Source organism: Hemitrygon akajei, chromosome 5, assembly GCF_048418815.1.
Source record: "Hemitrygon akajei chromosome 5, sHemAka1.3, whole genome shotgun sequence".
In the NCBI taxonomy this organism is placed as follows: Eukaryota; Metazoa; Chordata; class Chondrichthyes; order Myliobatiformes; family Dasyatidae; genus Hemitrygon; species Hemitrygon akajei.
Genome location: NC_133128.1, coordinates 107,933,985 through 107,957,638, shown reverse-complemented (window position 1 = coordinate 107,957,638; position 23,654 = coordinate 107,933,985). Strand labels below are relative to the sequence as shown.

The window sequence follows — 23,654 nt, the reverse complement described above, 5'->3', positions numbered from 1 at the left end:
CTCTGGCTGTCCACTCACTCTATGTCTCTTATCATTTTGTACAGCTCTAGCAAATCATCTTCCTTGATAGAGGTGTACAAGATCATAAGAGACAAGATGATGCTTCTTTCTGTGATGTTTCCATTTGGAATGAACTCAGTAACAACACTGTAAAATGGTTATGATTCACAACGTAACAAAGCGAGGAATGTGCTGGAGGAACTCGGCAGGCAGAGGATCATCAGTGGGGGGACAGGAACTGTTGTTGTTTCGGGCCAAAACCCTGCATCTGCACTGATTGAAAAGGTTAGGACTTTATCCCTTGGAACACAGAAGATTGAGAGGAAATTTCATAGAGGTATTCAAAATTATGAGGTTAAATGAAAGCAGGCTTTTTCCACTGAGGATGGGTGGGACTACAACTAGAGGTCATAGGTTCAGGGTGAAAGAAAACCCCAGGGTTCATGGGGTCATGGGTCCCTCATATTAAGGGGAGCATGAGGAAAAACTTCTCCACTCAGAGGGTAGTGAGAGTGTGGAACGAGCTGCCAGCACAAGTGGTGCAAGCGAGCTTGATTTCAACATTTAAGAGAAATTTATATAGGTAGATGGATGAGAGAGGTATGTGGGGGGGGGGGGGGCTATGGTCTCGATGGGAGAAGGCAGCTTAAATGGTTTGCACAGACTAGATGGGCTGAAGGGCATGTTTCTGTGCTGTACTTTTCTATTACTCTATGACTCTGTAGAGTGCAGATGCAGGTTTTCACCCTGAAATGTCGTCAGTTCCTTTCCTTTCTCAGATGCTGCCTGACCCACTGAGTTCCTCCAGCAAATTGTTTGTTGCTCCAGATTCCAACAAGTATCTCTTGTGTCTCGGATAAGGGCATCAAACGGCATTGAGACATTAATCAGAGACACTGCAATTCATTTCTTGCCCTCTTCAATTCGGGATTTGATCAGGATAAACATCTCCTGTGCAAAAAGGAAACAGCAGGATCTGTTGTGCCCACACCAGTTGTACCACATTCAGTGGTAGGGGCTGTTGAGGTTATTGATGCTGGTAATGTTACTGATGCTGCTGAGGTGTGACCCACCCACAGGACTGAAGTGGGCCGGGCTCTGCAGCCCGTGCCCTGGGTAGAGGGCAGGGGTTGACCCTGACCAGTAGGAGAATCCCGAGGGCGTGACGTTGGATGTCACCAGATTGAGCTTGGGGATCTCAGAGAAGGGGATGTGGGCGAGGTTACTCTGCAGCTTGTAGAGGGCATGCTCAGCCGCAGAAGGCTGGCACACCTGAGCCAGCCCATGGAAGTCGAACTTGTAGGCGTAGCGTTTCCCGTGAACCTTGGTCATAATGTTCTTGTCGTAGTAGTAGCGGAGGGCCCGACTCAGCTTGTCGTAGTTCATGTTGGGCTTGCTCTTGCGTTCGCCCCAGCGCCGCGCCACCTCGTCCGGGTCAGTCAGCTTGAACTCGCCGTTGGTTCCTTCCCAGGCGATGCAGTTGACATTGGTGCTGTCAGACAGCAGCTCCAGGAGGAACTGCCACAGCTGGATCTGCCCACTCCCTAGAGCCGAAGAAATTCAGTTAGAGACAAGGAGCTTGCATTCCTAACACAGAACACTACCTCTCAAAGCACAGATTTTATTTCTTTTATTTAGAGAAACAAGCCCTTTTAGCCCAATGAGCCCCTCCCCCACTGCTCAATTACATCCATGTGTCCAATTCACCTACTACACATACGAGATCCTCCAGCAGAGGCGGGAAGTGTCTGGCACTGTGATAACCATTACTCTAACCACTTCACTGCTGGGCTGACCTCAGTAACAGTAGAGAAAATATTTTTTCCTTGCATATTTCAAGACCCCAAAAGAGAGGATATTGATCTGAGATGCTACTGCAAGTAAGTTTTTCAATGCATCTGTGCATTCATGTACTCCTGTGGATGATAATAAACTCAAATTTGACTTTGACTTTCAGATACTTGGTAGGAGAGTGAGAGGAACAATATGAGAAATGTTTATATCTGAGATGGAAGGCACTGTTTAAGAGGGTGATGGAAACAGTTTGAAAATTCAGATTTAGATTTACCTATCAAATGTACATGGAATCACACAGTGAAATGCATGGTTCGCATTAACAACCAACACAACCTAACGACGTGCTGGGGGCAGGCAGCCCGCAAGCATCACCACACATTCCAGCACCAGCACAGCATGACCACAGTGCTCGGCAGAACAACGTAGAGCACAACAAGTAACAGGAAAACAAGTGTCTTTCCTCCCTCCCACACATGCATACGGTCCTCATAGGGATTCAGAATTGGTTTAGTGTCGAGGAGTATGAGAAAAATGCAGGAACACCCCCTCCCAAACAGAGATCACTAAATAAATTGATGTAGCATTGGAACTATTGATAAACAGTTTAGAAAGTAGCAACATGAAGGACAAGTGTGTAAAGTATGGATTGCAATGTGAATACACCAGTTAAAGCCATCTCCTGCCTTCATTTAATTGATATGTAGTTGCAAAGACACAACAAATTGGCGACAGGTGTGAACCTGAATGTCAGTGGATATCACCAACTGCACCAACAATTACGGGATGAGACAGCGAGGGGAAAGGGAGAAAGCCGTCACGGACGCTAACAAAGAGACGTGTGAGTAACAGTGCACGGTACATGGTGAGAGATGCACAACTAGGAAATTTAAAGTGAAAATAATGTAGCAATGGCTTTAGTTGGAAAAGTTGACAAATTTGACAGTGCTTCTGAATTTTAACACAAACAATGTGGATAAGGAAAAGAAAGCCCTTGTGCTTTTTAGCTTAACAGGTGCTAGGACACACAGTCTCTGACACAACCTGGTATCTTCTGAAAAGCAAGACATTCAACAAAATTGTTACAATTTTACAAAACCACTTGACCCCTAAACCACTGGTAGTAGCTGAGAGATTTTGATTTTACAAAAGGAACCAGTCAAAGAATAAACGCATTTTTGAATACATTGCAGAACTGTGCAAACTTTTAGTACAGTACAGTGGCTTTAGAGATGGCCTTTCTGATGCATTAAGGGATCGGCCTGTATGTGGCATGCATAGTCAAAGCACTCAAAAGAGGCTACTGTCAGAAAGAGACCTAACCTTAGAATGGGCATTGACCATTGCAATATCATTAGACTGCGGCAGACCTAAAGTAAGGGTTAGAATGTGGAACACAAAATGTCCCTGAATAGTCCAAAAAGCCAAACATGTTATCAATACAGCAAGTCCTCCCATGATGCAAATAAGTGGTGGTTCAAAGAAAAAGTTTGCAGTAAGTGTCATAGAAAGTGTGCAAATAAGACAAAAAGTACAACCAAAGGGAAAAATCACAGCCAGTGAAAAATTTCAAACACAAAACTAAGCAAATGCACAAAGTGAATGAATGTGAAACAGAATCAGACAACACAAAGTCTGATGAAGGTGCGCTGTGATGCCTAGAACTGCACAGTATAACTGAAGCAGATCACAATAGATGTGACTGGTGTAAAACTGAATATGGAGCTTGATACAGGATCAGCTTTGTCTATAATTTCTGAGGCTGATTACAACAGACCGTTTTCTAAGATACCATCAAAGAAGACCAAGGAAAACTGAAGGTAAATGAGACATGGAGGCCAAACACAGCAGTTAGAGCTTTATGGATTGAAAAGTGGAGGGCCAATGCTTTTCAGATGTGAATGGTTGAGAAAAATCCAACTAGACTGGCCCTCAGTCAAAGCTCTCAGTGTGACATCAATAGACAATAGACAGTAGGTGCAGGAGTAGGCTATCGGCCCTTCTAGCTAGCACCGCCATTCACTGTGATCATGGCTGATCATTCACAATCAGTACCCCGTTCCTGCCCTCTCCCCATATCCTTTGACCCTGCTATCTATAAGAGCTCTATCTAACTCTCTCTTGAATGCATCCAGAGACTTGGCCTCCACTGCCTTCTGGGTCAGAGCATTCCACATATCCACCACTCTCTGGGTGAAAAAGTTTTTCCGCATCTCTGTTCTAAATGGCCTACCCCTTATTCTTAAACTGTGGCCTCTAGTTCTGGACTCACCTATCAGCGGGAACATGCTTCCTGCCTCCAGTGTGTCCAATCCCTTAATAATCTTATATGTTTCAATCAGATCCCCTCTCATCCTTCTAACTTCCAGTGTATACAAACCCAGTCGCTCCAATCTTTCAACATATGACAGTCCTGCCATTCCAGGAATTAACCTTGTGAACCTACGCTGCACTCCCTCAATAGCAAGAATGTCCTTCTTCAAATTTGGAGACCAAAACTGCACACAATACTCCAGGTGTGGTCTCACCAGGGCCCTGTACAGCTGCAGAAGGACCTCTTTACTCCTATACTCAATTCCTCTTGTTATAAAAGCCAGCATGCCATTAGCTTTCTTCACTGCCTGCTGTACCTGCATTCTTGCTTTCATTGACTGATGTACAAGAACACCTAGATCTCGTTGTACTTCCCCTTTTCCTAACTTGACTCCATTTAGATATTAATTTGCCTTCCTGTTCTTGCCACCAACATGGATAACCTCACATTTATCCACATTAAACTGCATCTGCCATACATTTGCCCACTCACCCAACCTGTCCAAGTCACCCTGCATTCTCATAACATCCTCCTGACATGTCACACTGCCACCCAGCTTTGTGTCATCAGCAAATTTGCTAATGTTACTTGTAATCCTTTCATCTAAATCATTAATGTATATTGTAAACAGCTGCGGTCCCAGCACTGAACCTTGCGGTACCCCACTGGTCACAGCCTGCCATTCCGAAAGGGACCCGTTAATCACAACTCTTTGTTTCCTGCCAGCCAGCCAATTTTCAATCCATGTCAGTACTCTGCCCCCAATACCATGTGCCCTAATTTTGCCCACTAATCTCCTATGTGGGACTTTATCAAAAGCTTTCTGGAAGTCCAGGTACACTACATCCACTGGCTTTCTCTTGTCCATTTTCATAGTTACATCCTCAAAAAGCTCCAGAAGGTTAGTCAAGCATGATTTTCCCTTCATAAATCCATGCTGACTCGGACTGATCCTTCTACTGCTATCCAAATGTGTCGTAATTTCCTCTTTTATAATTGACTCCAGCATCTTTCCCACCACTGACGTCAGGCTAACCGGTCTATAATTCCCTGTTTTCTCTCTCCCTCCTTTCTTGAAAAGTGGGACAACATTAGCCACCCTCCAATCAGCAGGAACTGTTCCTGAATCTATAGAACATTGGAAAATGATTACCAATGCGTCCACGATTTCTAGAGCCACCTCTTTAAGTACCCTGGGATGCAGACCATCAGGTCCCAGGGACTTATCAGCCTTCAGACTCAACAGTCTATCCAACACCGTTTCTTGCCTAATATAAATTTCCTTCAGTTCATCCTTTACCCTAGTTCCTTTGGCCACTATTACATCTGGGAGATTGTTTGTGTCTTCCCTAGTGAAGACAGATCCAAAGTACCTGTTCAACTCATCTGCCATTTCCTTGTTCCCCATAATAAATTCACCCGTTTCTGTCTTCAATGGCCCAATTTTGGTCTTAACTATTTTTTTGCTATTCACATACCTAAAGAAGCTTTTTCAACAGGCAAATGAGACTGAACAGTAGCTCTAACCAGAGACTGGAACAACTGCTTAATGCTAAAGGAAAGGTATCTGAGAAGGGGATTGGTAAACTCAAAGGCATGAAGGCTAGATTTGAACTGGATGAAGCAGCAACACCAAGATTCCATAAAGCGCGTCCATTGCCTTACGCACTACGTCCTAAAGTGGATGCCGAAGTTCAGAGCTTGGAGGTGTCTGGAATTCTCTTCAAGGTTGAATAGAGTGACTGGGCACACTCATTGTCCCAGTGATCAAAAAAAAGGAAGGCTGGAGCCATTTGCGCATGTGGGGATTTCAAGGTGAGCATCAACCTGGTGCTGCTTTACTGTGCAGTATCCCCTGCCCTGAATAGAAGACATTTTTTCATCTTTGGCAGGCAGACATGTCACAAGCCTGTCTGCAAATGGAGATTGAGGAGTCAAACGGGAAGTTCCTCCCAATCGACACTCACAAGGGACAGTTCCTGTCTTGTTTTTGGTGTCGCATCAGCTCCAGTAATTTGGCAAAGAGCAATGGACCAAGTGCTTCAAGATGTCCCAGAAATACAATGTTACCTTGATGACATCATCATGACTGGCAAGAATTAAGAAGAGCACCTCCAGGACCTTGGCAAAGTGCTTACCAGGCTGAGTGAATATGGTTTTCACACAAAGAGAGAGAAATGTGAGTTTTTCAAGAATGAAATCTCCTATTGTGGACATGTCATTGACAAGCAGGGCTTCCATAAGTCACAAGAGAAGACTGAAGCAGTGCACAGGCATCCAAACCAGAAAATGTGTCACAACTCAGGTCATATTTGGGCCTAGTAAACTACTATCACTGGTTTCTCCCAAACATTGCTACAGTGCTACCTCCATTGAATGCACTGTTACAGACAGGAGAAAAGTGGGAAAGGTCAAAAAGCTGTGAAAGAGCATTCTGGGATATAAAGAGACTAATAACATCAGATGAAGTTACCCATTATGACCCATCTCTGTCCGTCAGACTGGCATGTGATGGGGCCCATTTGGCACTTGGCATCCCCTTATGGCATTGGAGCCCATTTGTCACAGAGGATGAAAAGTGAATCTGAACTCCCGATTGTGTTTGCTTCAAGGTCACAAGGAGCTCAGAATGTAACTACGCACGGATCAAGTGAGAGGCCCTGAGTCAAGTATGGGGAATAAAGAAGTTCCACCACTACCTCTACAGACTAAATTTTACACCACTGACAGATCACCAGCTCCTTGTGTCCATTTCAATCCCAGCAAGGGAATTCCAGTGATGACTGTTAACTGGTTAAAATGTTGGACACTTTTCTGAGGAACCCACACTTCTGAGATAGAGTTCAAGGGTACCAAACAACACAGCAACGTTGATGGCTTGTCACATCTTCCACTGTTGGCAACTGAAGAAGAAAAGTCTTCATACTGTGACCCAGCAGAAGTGTTGTACACCGCATTGGTGAACCAGTTGCCAGTAACAAATTCCAAAATACAAAGGGAAACAAGGAATGATCCGACTTTGTTAAAAGTCTTTGAAATTGCCATATGCAAAGATGGCCAGCTGATGGTAAACCTATCACCCTGGGAAAGGTGTCACTGCTAATGTAATCATCTTTCTGTAGAAGCTGTGTTTGGGTTCTGGTTAGAGATAATGGGTGCTTCGGAATGTGCGCCATCTAATGAGGGGAGCGGGGTTTTCTTTTGCGTGCCTGACACTGGTGTGAGCGTTGGTCTTTGCTCAGCGGGAAGTGGAGAGAGAACCAGTCATAGGTTTCAGCTCAGTGTGGGACCATGATTCAATGGAGCAGGGTGCGGATCGGTGAGTATTGAATATGACTTTTGGACGAGTTGAGCTCCAACTTGTGCATATTTGACTATTTAATTATAATGGGCCTTTTTGTTATTTTCTTTCTTTTCTTTACTAACACTTTAGTTAAGTTAAGATTCATAAATATAATTCCTTTAATCATATGCAGTGTGCTGTCTGTAGTTTCACGGCACTGAGCTGTAACAGGGTAGCAAATTACACAGCATCCACACAAACCGGGCTTTGGGGTGGGACGAGCTGTCTCAATCTCACGGGCTTGGTGGGACCGGAGTGTGTATTCCCTAGACTCACTCTGCCAAGGAAACTGGGGAGGTTTCATGTGTGGGGGCATTGTCTGGGATCGATTTTGTTGGATGCTGTATGTTGCCCTGAACATCAATCCAGTGGGTTGTACGACGGGGTTTCAGAACATGTTTCAGGAGACGGCGGGGTGAAACTTCCCACCTACATTTTTCGGCTAGAGAGGCAGCTGAGTTGTTTGCAGTGTAGGGGGCCAATTAAACAGCTGAGGTGAACCAGCGAAGAATGGACCAAGTGGCGAAAGGCACGCAGCCACAGAGCGTGATCGCTTGGGGTCTCTGAATGTCTCGTGAGATGCGCCCCCTCCCCTCGTTTGTGGAGCTGATTAGAGAAGTACGAGCAGAGGAGAATGCAGCGGAGGCACGGGAGGGTGAGTGGGTGCGGCCACCCCGGATGACAAAGTTAATAGGGAAGTGGACCCCCAAGGGGACGGACTACGCAGAGGGCTGCTAGTGACTGGGGTCCCGAGAGAAGAGGAGCAGCCAGTATGGTCTGTTTTATAACTGAGGAGAAGAGGGGCACTTCAGATGGGAGTGTGAAGGATGGGAAAACTCTCAGAGAGTGAGCCCCCGGGTACCTAAGCAGAGAGAGACCCCGTGAGGGAACGGCCTGGCGTCTTGAGGGGAACTCATCCCCAGCAATATATCAAGGAACATCCTAAAGCAAAAAACCCTGTTCCTGAAGGCTTAGTGGGGCCAGGCTCCAGTGCATCGCTACAGATAGAGGGTATTTATGCTAGAGCAATACTTGCCACCGGCTCTCAGGTTACTCTGCTGTACCGTTCGTTTTACAACCGGTATTTGACACATTTACCATTGACGCCACTCAGTGCGTTAGAGATCTGGGGGTTTTAGTGCGGAAGGCTGTCTGTACCATGGTTATTGGTCATTGAAGCTGGAGTTTTCGGAGCCAGATCTGGGAGTAGCTGAGGTCCTTGTTGCAGTAGTGCTGGCTTGTTCAGAACCAGTCGAGAAGGGTGGACCTTCAATTCTTGTGGGAACAAATACTCCTGTTGTGAGGAGGCTGGTGGGAGCCTGCAAGGAGAAAGTTGGAGTGAGCTTTCTGAAAACACTGTCCAATCACATTGAGTTCCGAGCTGCTTTTGAGGAAGTGCGTGTCTGCACTGGGCTGGATGATGAGCATAAACAAGGGACTGTGTGGTTCACCCAGTCGAAACCGGTCGTGTTACAGCCCGGGGAAGTAGCAAGAGTGATGGGAAACCCCAAATTTCCCAGAATGCCTGATGCCGAGGCCCTCTTGGTGGATGCTCTGGAAGACCATGAAGAGGAGTCAGGTTTACCTGCTGGGGTACTGGTGAGGCCCGAATTGCAGAAGCCGTCAGTTGTACAGGTGAACAGGATGACAGTGAGTGTCAGGAACACTTTGTAACGGGAGGTCACCCACAGGTGGGGGATGCCAATGGCACACCTCGTCCTGGTGACGGTGATGTCTAGAGTCCCTGTGAGACAAGCCGGGGAGAAACTCTCTCCAAAAAGAAGAAAGATGACTGCCAAGTCATTCAACTTTGGGGACTCCCCGGCACCTGTGGGTTGGAAGTGGAGGTTCATGGAGAAGATGTTGAAACTGAAAGGTGTCTTTTCCACTGACAAGAATGATGTGTTTTGTTTCAAGAGCACTCGTCACATTATCTGGGTGACCGAGGATACCCCGTTCAGAGAAAAGTCGCAGCAACTGGCCCCTGAAGAGGTGGAAGATGTTCAGCAGCATTTGTGGGATCATCACTCAGTCCTGAAGCCCTTACGCATCTCCAGCAGTGGTGGCCAGGAAGGAGAATGGGAAGGTACAGATGTGTGTGGACTATCAGACTCTGATCAGGCGTACCGTCCCTGTCCAGTAACAGGTACAATATGTCGCATCCGGAATTATTTCCAGGTAACAGACGATTTCCATCACGCCGCTCTGACGTATCGTATACTAGGCAAGTTACAGCAGTGGTTTGCCATTGCCTTCTGCCGGGTGAGTGTTTTTTTTAAGAGGTCACCAGCTCTCAATGGGAGCCGGCTAGATTCGAATTCGGGACCTCTTGCCCCAAAGTCCAGCGCTGATGCCACTACGCCACCAGCCAGCCTGAAAATCGAAGATGCGCTGGCCTGTCTGAATGGTGCAAAGTGGTTCAGTGTGCTAGACTTGAGGAGTAGATATTACCGGATCCCCAGGAGTGAGGCTGACAAAGAGAAGACGGCATCTATATGTCCACTGGGATTCTTCCAATTTGAAAGGATGCCCCAGGGCATATCAGGAGTCCCAGTGACCTTCCAGCGTGTTATGGAGAAAACAGTGGGGTATATGAACTTACCTGAGGAGTTGGTTTATCTAGATGACCTCATAGCGTTTGGGTCCACCTTGGAGGAAGATGAAACAGGGTAGTGAAGATGCTGGGCTGCCCGAATGCCAAAGGGTTAAAACTTTCCCTGGACAAGTGCCAGTTCAGCAAGACTTCTGTTCACTATGTTGAGCATATAGGCTCATGGGATGAAGTAGCTACTGATCCATCTAAGATTGTGACCAGATAGCCAAGGCCCAGACTGTGAGTGCTTTGTGCTCATTCCTTGGGTTCTGTTGGTTCTGTCAGAGGTTTGTGAAGGACTAATCTAAAGCGATTCACCCTTTAAATCAGCTTCTGTGTGGTTACCCTTCCTTGGGGAAGAAAGAGAGGATGACAGGAAAGGATGGAAAAGATTATTTTAACCCTTTGGAGCCTTTTGGAGTGTGATGGGATGCGAAATATGAAGAGGCCTTTCAGTTGCTGAAGGAGCTGCTGACACCAGTGCCTGTGCTGGCTTTTGCAGACCCCCGATTGCCGTATGTACTGATGCAGATGCCAGCAGAGAGGGCTCAGGGGGTGTCCTGTCTCAGGATCAGGGCACAGGGTTGAGACCTGTTGCCTTTGTCATCCGGAGTCTATAAACTTCTGAGCAAAACTATCTCAGAGTGATGTAGAGCTGATAAAGTGTACATCCAATATAAACTACTTAAAGGGTGAGCAGGATGAGAGCAAGAGTTGCTTTGTAGTGTTCTGTTACTGAGGTAGGGTGAGCACTGTGCAGGTCGGCTCAAGGACCTGATGGTTGTAGGGAAGCAGCTGTTCCTAAGACTCTAGCAAATGTCTACAGTTGTACCATGGAGAGCATCACTGGCTACTGTGGGGCACTCTGCACAGCACTGGAAAAGGCTGCAAACTCCATCATGGCTGGAACCTCCCCTCCATCGAGGAGATCTTCAAAAGGCAGTGCCTCAAAAGGGCAATACCATCATTAAACACCTCCCCTCCTCACCAGGAAGGAGGGACAACACCCTGAAAATGCTCTCAGTGTTTTAGGAACAGTTTCTTCCCTTCTGCCATCAGACTTCTGAATCGACCATAAACCCATGAACACTCCCTTACCATGGCACAACACCATTACAGTGCAGGCCGTTTGGAGTTCAAAGTTCAATTCCTGCACCATCTGTAAGGAGTTTGTATCTGTAAGGACTCCGTGATCACGTGGGTTTCCCCGAGTGTTCCGGTTTCCTCCCACAGTCCAAAGATGTACCGGCTAGTATGTTAATTGGTCATTGTAAATCATTCTGTGATCATTCAAGTACCTTGCCATTCCACGTGGGCGATCATGTCTCTCCATCCATCACGATCCCTGACCTTCCGAATTGTAGTTGTTGCCTCCCCCGTTTCTAACCATGATGTTAATCCATCTATCGTTCTCACTCTCTCTCTGCCTCTGCTTCTGTTCCCTGCCAGCTTTCCAGTTGTAACCAAATGTTCTAATGTCTCTCTTTGCATGATGTGTCCAAAGAATTTTGCTTGCTGTTTTCTGATTTTTAATGTAATGTACGTTTTGTTTTGTTCTCTGCAGAACTTCTTTGTTGGTTACCCTGTCTGTACATGATATGCATAGCATTCTTCTGAGGAACCACATCTCTGCTGCATTGATTCTTTTTTCCATTGCGTTTGTGATGGTCCATGACTCGCAGCCATACATCAATATAGGAAGAATGTAGCAGCTGAGAGTTCTAAGGTGGATGTCAGTTGCTATTTTCCTGTTTGTTAGGATGTTTCTCATTTCTGTAAATGCTGTCCTTGCCATTGCTATTCTTGCTTTTATGTCTGTTTCACATTTGCCATCAGATGTTACCCATGACCGAAGGTACTTGAAGTTGTGAACTTGTTTCAGGATTTTATTTTCCAATACGATCCTACAGTTTGGGGTATCAGGTTTCTTTGCTATTACCATTACTTCAGTTTTCTTTTTGTTTAAGGTTAGGCCAAGTCTTTCGCTCTCTGTGCTGATGGTGGATACTAGTTTCTGTAAATTTACTTCACTGTTTGCTGTCAGTACTGTATCATCCGCATAGTGGAGGTTGTTGATATTAGGATAGGGTTAATAGGTGTGTGTGTGTGTGTGTGTGTGTGTGTGTGTGTGAGTGTGTGTGTGTGTGTGTGTGTGTGTGTGTGTGTGTGGTGTGTGTGGTGTGTGGTGTGTGTGTGTGTGTGTGTGTGTGTGTGTGTGAGTGTGTGTGTGTGTGTGTGTGTGTGTGTGTGTGTGTGTGTGGTGTGTGTGGTGTGTGTGGTGTGTGTGTGTGTGTGTGTGTGTGTGTGTGTGGTGTGTGTGGTGTGTGTGTGTGTGTGTGTGTGTGTGTGTGTGTGTGTGTGTGTGTGTGTGTGTGTGTGTGTGTGTGTGGTGTGTGTGGTGTGTGTGTGTGTGTGTGTGTGTGTGTGTGTATATATCTATGTACACACACACTCATCAGAGTCATGCAACACTACAGCACAGAAACAGGCCCACCTAGTCCATGCCATGCCAAACTATTAATCTGCCTAGTACAATCAACCCAACCCTGAACCATAGTCTTCCAAATCCCTTCAAGCTATGCACCTATCCAAATTTCTTTTAATTTGTGAAATTGAAGTCACATCCAACACTTCCACTGGCAACTTGTTCCATACTCTCACCATCCTCTGAGTGAAGAACTTCCCCTCAAGTTCCCCTCTCACCTTTCACTCTTAACCCATGACCTCTAGTTCTAGTGTCATCCTGCTTGCACTTACCCGATCTATACCCCACATAATTTTGTATACCTCTATCAAATCTCCCCTCATTCTCCCATGCCCTTGGGAATAGAGTCCTAAGCTATTCAAAGTTTTCTTATGTAGGCTTTCACAAATAAAAACAGTGGAGGCATCTCATTCATTGTACTCCAAACACTGAACACAAAGAGTAGTAAAAGTACTACTTTTTTACTAAGTAGTTAGTTCACCACATTCACCCCCCCCCCTTTTGTTTTAAAAGAGTCCCCAAGTATATTTACAGGTTAAGTCTATCAGGTGGTCGAATCTTTCGCTGCGATCTACGTAGCTCCGGCTGCAATTGCACAGGTGCCGGAGGTGGTGTTTGCACCGGGGATGGAGAGTGGGCTGGTTCTGGCCCAACTGGAGGTGTCAGGGATCCCTCACGTGTGTGCGAGGCCCCCGGAATAGATGCGTACGAGATGCCCGGTACATGAGCGTCGTGAGGAGTCTGTGTGGGGCACGGTGTGCGCGGTGTCACCTCGGGTACAGGGTTCATAGTTACCGTGGAGTGTACGGGGTAGTGGTCTGCTGCTCCTGCGGGTGCCAGGTCGCGGACAGAGACTGTGTCCTCCCGCCCATCAGGCAAGACCACGTAGGCATACTGGGGGTTAGCATGCAGGAGGTGAACCCTCTCGACCAGCGGGGAGTATTTATTACTCCTCACATGTTTACGTAGCAGCACTGGCCCCGGGGACATCAGCCAAACTGGTAGGGTGGTCCCAGTGACAGACTTCCTGGTAAAAGAGAATAGGCGTTTGTGAGGGGTGGCATTAGTGGACGTACACAACAGGGAGCGGATAGAGTGGAGTGCCTCAGGGAGGACCTCCTGCCATCGAGAGACCGGCAACCCTTTTGACTTAAGGGCTAAAAGTGTGGCCTTCCACACTGTGGCATTCTCCCTCTCCACCTGTCCATTCCCCCGGGGATTATAACTCATGGTTCGACTAGTAGCAATGCCCCTAGCTAGCAGGAACCGGCGCAACTCGTCACTCATAAAGGAGGACCCTCTATCACTGTGGATATAGCAGGGATATCCAAACAGAGTGAAGAGCTGGCGCAGGGCTTTTATGACGGACGTGGTAGTGGTGTCGGGGCAGGGAATGGCAAAGGGGAATCGCGAGTACTCGTCAATAATACTGAGAAAATAGACATTGCAGTCGGTGGAGGGAAGGGGGCCCTTAAAGTCAACACTCAGTCGCTCAAAAGGGCGGGTGGCCTTGACAAGCTGCGCAGTGTCAGGACGGTAGAAGTGCGGTTTGCACTCAGCGCAGATCTGGCAGTCCCTGGTCATCGTCCTGATGTCCTCCAGGGAGTACGGCAGGTTCCGGGCTTTAACGAAATGGTAAAATCGGGTGACCCCCGGATGGCAAAGATATGCATGAAGGGCATACAGCTGGTCAAGCTGTGCGCTAGCACACGTTCCCCGGGATAGGGCATCAGAGGGTTCATTGAGCCTTCCAGGCTGGTACAGGATATCATAATTGTAGGTGGAGAGTTCTATTCTCCACCGCAAAATTTTATCATTTTTGATTTTGCCCCGCTGTTGGTTGCTGAACATGAACACAACCGAGCGCTGGTCGGTCAGCAAGGTGAACCTTTTGCTGGCGAGATAGTGCCTCCAGTGCCTAATAGCTTCCACTATGGCCTGGGCTTCTTTCTCCACCGCGGAGTGCCGAATTTCAGAGCCTTGAAGGGTACGAGTGAAGAATGCTACTGGCCTGCCTGCCTGATTGAGGGTAGCAGCCAGCGTGAAGTCAGAGGCGTCACTCTCTACTTGGAAGGGAATGGTCTCATCCACCGCATGCATCGTTGCTTTGGCAATGTCTCCTTTAATGCGGCTGAAGGCCGCGCAGGACTCGGCAGAGAGGGGAAAAGTGGTAGACTTGACCAGGGGGCAGGCCTTGTCTGCGTAATGGGGGACCCATTGGGCGTAATAGGAAAAAAAAACCCAGGCACCGTCTGAGGGCCTTGAGAGTGGTGGGAAGAGGGAGTTCTAACAGGGGGCGCATACGGTCGGGATCAGGGCCAATGACCCCGTTCTCCACGACATACCCAAGGATAGCGAGTTGGGTGGTTCTGAACACACACTTGTCCCTGTTATAAGTGAGGTTCAAAGCTTCGGCCACTTGGAAAAATCGTTGTAGGTTGGTGTCGTGTCACCACAGATGGTGATGTTATCTAGATGGGGAAATGTGGCCTTCAGCTTGTACCGGTCCACCATCCGGTCCATCTCCCTCTGGAAGACTGAGACACCATTTGTGACACCGAATGGGACGCGCAGGAAGTGATAGAGCCTGCCACCTGCCTCGAAGGCGGTGTAGGGGCGGTCCTCTGGGCAGATGGGGAGCTGGTGATAAGCGGATTTCAGGTCTATTGTCGAGTACACCTTGTACTGAGCTATCTGGTTGACCATATCCGCGATGCGGGGTAGGGGGTACGCGTCAAGCTGCGTGAACCTATTGATGGTCTGACTATAGTCCACAACCATCCTATTTTTCTGCCCAGTCCGAACAACAACCACCTGGGACCGCCAAGGGCTTGTGCTTGGCTCAATGATCCCCTCCCTGAGCAGCCGCTGCACCTCTGACTGAATGAAGGCCCTGTCCCCCGCACTGTACCTCCTGCTTTTAGTTGACACAGGTTTACAGTCGGGGGTCAGGTTGGCGAACAGCGATGGGGGAGGGATCTTGAGGGTGGAGAGGCTGCAAGTAGTGTCAGTAGCACAGCTATCGGCATGGTGCTGGGCGGGATGTGTGGTTCGGCGTGTATGTGCGTGTGGTAACGGAGTATATGGCGGTCTCACCAAACTGAGGATTGCCCCTACACCATCAATAACTCACGCTGAGACGTAGGAAACGAGGTATCGGCTTTTATTGACTGGAAGAATGAACAACACTACATCCTGGGGAATGAGGCAGGGCAACAGGCCACAGTCGCCTTTATAGAGGGGTCTGTGGAAGGAGCCACAGGAGCAGTCAGCAGGGGTCTGTGGGAGGAGCCACAGGAGCGGTCCAGACAGGTATATCTAGTTCACCACATTCACCCCCCCTTTGTTTTAAAAAAGTCCCCAAGTATATTTACAGGTTAAGTCTATCAGGTGGTCGAATCGTTCGCTGCGATCTACGTAGCTCCGGCTGCAATTGCACAGGTGCCGGAGGTGGTGATGGCACCGGAGACGGAGAGTGGGCTGGTTCTGGCCCAACTGGAGGTGTCAGGGATCCCTCGCGTGTGTGCGAGGCCCCCGGAATAGACACTCAGTACAACGTGTAAAACAGGCACTCAGCACAACGTGTAAAACAGGCACCCAGTACAACGTGTAAAACAGACACTCGGAACAACGTGTAGAACAGACACTCAGTACAATGAGTAAAACAGACACTCGGAACAACGTGTAAAACAGACACTCAGTACAACGTGTAAAACAGACACTCAGCACAATGTGTAAAACAGGCACTCAGCACAACGTGTAAAACAGGCACTCGGAACAACGTGTAAAACAGACACTCAGTACAATGTGTAAAACAGGCACTCAGTACAATGTGTAAAACAGACACTCAGTACAATGTGTAAAACAGACACTCAGTGCAACGTGTAAAACAGACACACAGTACAATGTGTAAAACAGACACTCAGTACAATGTGTAAAACAGACACTCAGTGCAACGTGTAAAACAGACACTCAGTACAATGTGTAAAACAGGCACTCAGTACAATGTGTAAAACAGGCACTCAGTACAATGTGTAAAACAGACACTCGGAACAACGTGTAGAACAGACACTCAGTACAACGTGTAAAACAGGCACGTAGTACAATGTGTAAAACAGGCACTCAGTACAACGTGTAAAACAGGCACTCAGTACAATGTGTAAAACAGGCACTCAGTACAATGTGTAAAACAGGCACTCAGTACAACGTGTAAAACAGACACTCAGTACAACGTGTAAAACAGGCACGCAGTACAATGTGTAAAACAGGCACGCAGTACAATGTGTAAAACAGACACTCAGTACAATGTGTAAAACAGGCACTCAGTACAATGTGTAAAACAGGCACGCAGTACAATGTGTAAAACAGGCACTCAGTACAATGTGTAAAACAGACACACCGTACAATGTGTAAAACAGACACTCAGTACAACGTGTAAAACAGACACACCGTACAATGTGTAAAACAGGCACGCAGTACAATGTGTAAAACAGACACTCAGTACAACGTGTAAAACAGACACTCAGTACAACGTGTAAAACAGGCACGCAGTACAATGTGTAAAACAGACACTCAGCACAACGTGTAAAACAGGCACTCAGTACAACGTGTACTAAATGGTTGACCAAATAACAAGGCATGGAGGCAAAAGAAAAATCAACATCAGGAGATGGAGTCAGCTCTCTCAAACGGGAATAACCGCTTCCCACCTCTCTCCCTAGAAGAATTAAAGAATGAACTATTACAGCTAAAATCCAACAAAGCTGCTGGCAAAGTTGGGGTTCTTAATGAATTCCTTAAACATCTTGGACCTGTCCCTTTTTAGCTGTTGCCTAAAATCATTAAAAACACCTACAAAGTGGGGAAGAGCCAAAGTTGTGGCTCTCCTAAAACCCAATAAAGACCCCAACATTCCTAAAAATTACAGAATGATTTCCTTGCTCTGCACCCTCTATAAACTCTACGAGAGACTGATACTGAAAAGAATCTCCCCCTTAGTCGAAGATCCTCTAACACCAGACCCAGCCGGGTTCAGGCCAGGCCGCTCTTGCTGCGTCAAGTCCTGAACTGAACCCAGTATATTGAGGTTGGCTTTGAAATGTGACCAATTACAGGGGCTGTATTCGTCGACTTAACAGCAGCATGCAACAGAGGCCTTCTACTGAAATTATCTAAAATGTTAAAGAATGAAACCACAGTCAAAGTAATAAGAAGCCTCCTAGAAAATCGCAGATTTTATGTAGAAATGAATGGAATTAAGAGTAGGTGGCGTCCACAAAAGAACGGACTACCCCAGGGATCAGTCCTGGCACCTCTACTATTTAATGTTTACACAAACGACCAACCAACCTTTCCTAACACACACAGGTTTATCTTTGCAGATGACCTATGCATAGCAACACAAGCTAACTCCTTCCAAGAGGTTGAGGTACGAGTTACAGCAGTCCTCAAAGCAATGAAGCAGTATTATGAAAAATGGTCTCTGAACCCAAATCCATCAAAAACTCAAGTGTGTGCATTCCACCTGAGGAATCGAGAAGCTGCTCGGAAACTCAAGATCTTCTGGTGTGGAAAGGAGCTCGAACACCATCCGACTCCAAAACCTGCGCCTGACACTGGATAGGACGCTCTCATTTGTCACCCACATCCAAAAACTCCAAGGGAAAGTTGGCTCTCGCAATTACTCTTGAACAAATTAGCGGACACGAAACGGGGAGCTAATACTCACACACTTAGATCAACTGCCCTAGCACTCTGCTATGCACCTGCAGAATACTGTGCACCTGGGTGGGGCAGATCAGCCCATGCGAAGAAAATAGACCCGTTGCTTAACGAAGCCTGCTGAATAATCACAGGCACACTGCACCCCACACCCAGTAACATCATTTACAGACTTGCAGGCATTGCTCCCCCAGAGATCCGAAGACACACTATGACAAAAATTGAAAAAGGTAAACAGAACTGGGATCCACGGCACCCACCATGCCAGTTTCCAACCGCCTAAAATCAAGGAAAAGCTTTGCTACAGTGGAGGAACTACCGCACTGAACATCCCCCCAAACATACAGGATTGACAACTGGCAACAAACAGGACCCAGAACCCCACCAAACAATACAGTGCAAAACCCACAGAATCGTTGCCAGACGGGGCACTGCTTGACAGACAGACGTGGTGCACTCCCCACAGAGCAGAGCGGGAGTTTGTAGGGCGGGGGACAATATGGTGAACTGGGGATGAAATCCAGCGACTCCCGTGAGTGTGGTGATAGGGTGCAGACCATTGAACACGTTCTGAGCAACTGCCCACTCTCACCTGATTTAGCTGACACTGAACTGCTCAACTTCAACCAAACACTGGAGTGGCTGGCGGTCTGGTGTGACAAGCTACGATGATGATGTGTACAACGTGTAAAACAGGCACTCGGAACAATGTGTAAAACAGGCACTCAGTACAATGTGTAGAACAGACACTCGGAACAACATGTAAAACAGACACTCGGAACAACGTGCAAAACAGACATTCACTACAAAGTGTAGAACAGACACAGTGCAACGTGCAGAACAGACACTCAGTACAACGTGTAAAACAGGCACTCAGTACAATGTGTAAAACAGACACTCAGTACAATGTGTAAAACAGACACACCGTACAATGTGTAAAACAGACACTCAGTACAATGTGTAAAACAGGCACTCGGTACAATGTGTAAAACAGGCACTCAGTACAATGTGTAGAACAGACACTCGGAACAACGTGTAAAACAGACACTCAGTGCAACGTGTAGAACAGGCACTCAGTACAACGTGTAAAACAGGCACGCAGTACAATGTGTAAAACAGGCACTCAGTACAACGTGTAAAACAGGCACTCAGTACAACGTGTAGAACAGACACTCAGTACAACGTGTAAAACAGACACTCGGAACAATGTGTAGAACAGACACTCGGAAAAACATGTAGAACAGACACTCGGAACAACGTGCAGAACAGACACTCAGTACAACGTGTAAAACAGACACTCAGTACAATGTGTAGAACAGACACTCAGTACAACGTGTAAAACAGGCACGCAGTACAACGTGTAAAACAGACACTCAGTACAACGTGTAAAACAGGCACTCAGTACAATGTGTAGAACAGACACTCAGTACAACGTGTAAAACAGACACTCGGAACAACGTGTAAAACAGGCACGCAGTACAATGTGTAAAACAGACACTCAGTACAACGTGTAAAACAGGCACTCAGTACAATGTGTAAAACAGGCACTCAGTACAATGTGTAAAACAGACACACCGTACAATGTGTAAAACAGACACTCAGTACAATGTGTAAAACAGGCACTCAGTACAATGTGTAAAACAGGCACGCAGTACAATGTGTAAAACAGGCACGCAGTACAATGTGTAAAACAGACACTCAGTACAACGTGTAAAACAGGCACTCAGTACAATGTGTAAAACAGGCACTCAGTACAATGTGTAAAACAGACACACCGTACAATGTGTAAAACAGACACTCAGTACAATGTGTAAAACAGGCACTCAGTACAATGTGTAAAACAGACACACCGTACAATGTGTAAAACAGGCACACAGTACAATGTGTAAAACGGACACTAAGTACAACGTGTAAAACAGACACTCAGTACAACGTGTAAAACAGGCACTCAGTACAACGTGTAAAACAGACACTCAGTACAACGTGTAAAACAGGCACTCAGTACAATGTGTAAAACAGGCAATCTCAACGTGTAAAACAGGCACTCAGCACAACGTGTAAAACAGGCACTCAGTACAACGTGTACTAAATGGTTGACCAAATAACAAGGCACGGATGCAAAAGAAAAATCAACATCAGGAGATGGAGTCAGCTCTCTCAAACGGGAATAACCGCTTCCCACCTCTCTCCCTAGAAGAATTAAAGGATGAACTATTACAGCTAAAATCCAACAAAGCTGCTGGCAAAGTTGGGGTTCTTAATGAATTCCTTAAACATCTTGGACCTGTCCCTTTTTAGCTGTTGCCTAAAATCATTAAAAACACCTACAAAGTGGGGAAGAGCCAAAGTTGTGGCTCTCCTAAAACCCAATAAAGACCCCAACATTCCTAAAAATTACAGAATGATTTCCTTGCTCTGCACCCTCTATAAACTCTATGAGAGACTGATACTGAAAAGAATCTCCCCCTTAGTCGAAGATCCTCTAACACCAGACCCAGCCGGGTTCAGGCCAGGCCGCTCTTGCTGCGTCAAGTCCTGAACTGAACCCAGTATATTGAGGTTGGCTTTGAAATGTGACCAATTACAGGGGCTGTATTCGTCGACTTAACAGCAGCATGCAACACTGAATCACAGAGGCCTTCTACTGAAATTATCTAAAATGTTAAAGAATGAAACCACAGTCAAAGTAATAAGAAGCCTCCTAGAAAATCGCAGATTTTATGTAGAAATGAATGGAATTAAGAGTAGGTGGCATCCACAAAAGAACGGACTACCCCAGGGATCAGTCCTGGCACCTCTACTATTTAATGTTTACACAAACGACCAACCAACCTTTCCTAACACACACAGGTTTATCTTTGCAGATGACCTATGCATAGCAACACAAGCTAACTCCTTCCAAGAGGTTGAGGTACGAGTTACAGCAGTCCTCAAAGCAATGAAGCAGTATTATGAAAAATGGTCTCTGAACCCAAATCCATCAAAAACTCAAGTGTGTGCATTCCACCTGAGGAATCGAGAAGCTGCTCGGAAACTCAAGATCTTCTGGTGTGGAAAGGAGCTCGAACACCATCCGACTCCAAAACCTGCGCCTGACACTGGATAGGACGCTCTCATTTGCCACCCACATCCAAAAACTCCAAGGGAAAGTTGGCTCTCGCAATTCTCTCTTGAACAAATTAGCGGACACGAAACGGGGAGCTAATACTCACACACTTAGATCAACTGCCCTAGCACTCTGCTATGCACCTGCAGAATACTGTGCACCTGGGTGGGGCAGATCAGCCCATGCGAAGAAAATAGACCCGTTGCTTAACGAAGCCTGCTGAATAATCACAGGCACACTGCACCCCACACCCAGTAACATCATTTACAGACTTGCAGGCATTGCTCCCCCAGAGATCCGAAGACACACTACGACAAAAATTGAAAAAGGCAAACAGAACTGGGATCCACGGCACCCACTATGCCAGTTTCCAACCGCCTGAAATCAAGGAAAAGCTTTGCTACAGTGGAGGAACTACCGCACTGAACATCCCCCCAAACATACAGGATTGACAACTGGCAACAAACAGGACCCAGAACCCCACCAAACAATACAGTGCAAAACCCACAGAAACGTTGCCAGACGGGGCACTGCTTGACAGACAGACGTGGTGCACTCCCCACAGAGCAGAGCAGGAGTTTGTAGGGCGGGGGACAATATGGTGAAGTGGGGATTAAATCCAGTGACTCCCGTGAGTGTGGTGATAGGGTGCAGACCATTGAACACGTTCTGAGCAACTGCCCACTCTCACCTGATTTAGCTGACACTGAACTGCTCAACTTCAACCAAACACTGGAGTGGCTGGCGGTCTGGTGTGACAAGCTACGATGATGATGTGTACAACGTGTAAAACAGGCACTCGGAACAACGTGTAGAACAGACACTCGGAACAACGTGTAAAACAGACACTCAGTGCAACGTGTAGAACAGACACTCGGAACAACGTGTAAAACAGACACTAAGTGCAACGTGTAGAACAGACACTCAGTACAATGTGTAAAACAGACACTCGGAACAATGTGTAGAACAGACACTCGGAACAACATGTAAAACAGACACTCGGAACAACGTGTAAAACAGACACTCAGTACAACGTGTAAAACAGACACTCAGTGCAACGTGTAGAACAGACACTCAGTACAATGTGTAAAACAGACACTCGGAACAATGTGTAGAACAGACACTCGGAACAACGTGCAGAACAGACACTCATATTTTTGTGCAATATGGAGTATTTTTGAATTTTTGCACTGTACTGCTGCTGTGAATCAAAATTTTCACCATATAGGTCATTGAAGATAACTCTGATTCTGAGTCTGAGGAACAGCAAACCTTCAGAGGATATTATAAACAAATGCTTTGAGAGGCTGGTCAAGGACTACATCCGCAGCATGCTACCACCAAACTGGACCCCCTACAATTCAACTACAGAAACAACTGATTGACAGATGACTCAATAGTGACAGATCTACGTATCATCTTTACACATCTGCAGAAGAAGGATGCTTATGTGAGAATGCTGTTCTTGGACTACAGTTCAGCATTCAACACCATAATTCCCTCCAGGCTCAACAAGAACCTCAGAGACCTCGGCCTTCACCCTGCCTTGTGCAGCTGAATCCTGGACTTCCTGTCAGATCACCAGCAGGTGGCAAGAGTGGGCTCCCTCACCTCCACCCCTCTGACTGTCAACACAGGTGCCCCTCAGGTCCCCTCTTTTACTCACTGTATACCCATGACTGCGTTGCCACCCACAGCTCTAATCTGCTAATTAAATTTGCCAATGACACTACATTGATTGGCCTTATCTCAAACAATAGCGAGGTGGTTTACAGGGAAGAAGTCATCTCTCTGACACAGTGGCGTCAAGAAAACAACCTCTCCCACAATGTCACAGAACCAAAGGAGCTGGTTGTGGATTACAGGAGGAATGGAGACAGGCTAACCCCTGTTGACATCAATGGACCTGAGGTTGAGAGAGTAAACAGCTTCAAGTTCCTTGGCATCCACATCACTGAGGACCTCACAAGGTCTGTACATACCAGCTGCATGGTGAAAAAGGCACAACAACATCTCTTTCATATCAGACGGTTGATGAAGTTTGGTGTGGGCTCCCAAATCCTGAGAACTTTCTAGAGGGGCACAATTGAGAGCATCCTGACTGGCTGCATCACTGCCTGGGATGGGGACTGTACCTTCCTTAATCGCAGGACTCTGCAGAGTGTGGTGTGGACAGCCCAGTGTATCTGCAGTTGTGAACTTCCCCTGATTCAGGACATTTACAGAGACAGGTGTGTAAAAAGTGAAGGATCACTGAGGACCCCAGTCACTCCAACCACAAACTGTTCCAGCTGCTAC

At 46.8% G+C, this 23,654-nt stretch overlaps 1 protein-coding gene across 1 annotated transcript; it reads right to left on the bottom strand.

The window, feature by feature from the left end:
• Positions 1-663: 663 nt before the first annotated feature.
• fev (FEV transcription factor, ETS family member) lies at positions 664-11,986 on the bottom strand. Its single transcript, XM_073044490.1, is given in 3 exon segments — positions 664-1,587; positions 6,179-6,250; positions 11,888-11,986. Coding segments are annotated over 3 exon segments (753 nt in total). The 3' UTR covers positions 664-1,005.
• Between the last annotated feature and the right edge of the window lie 11,668 nt (positions 11,987-23,654).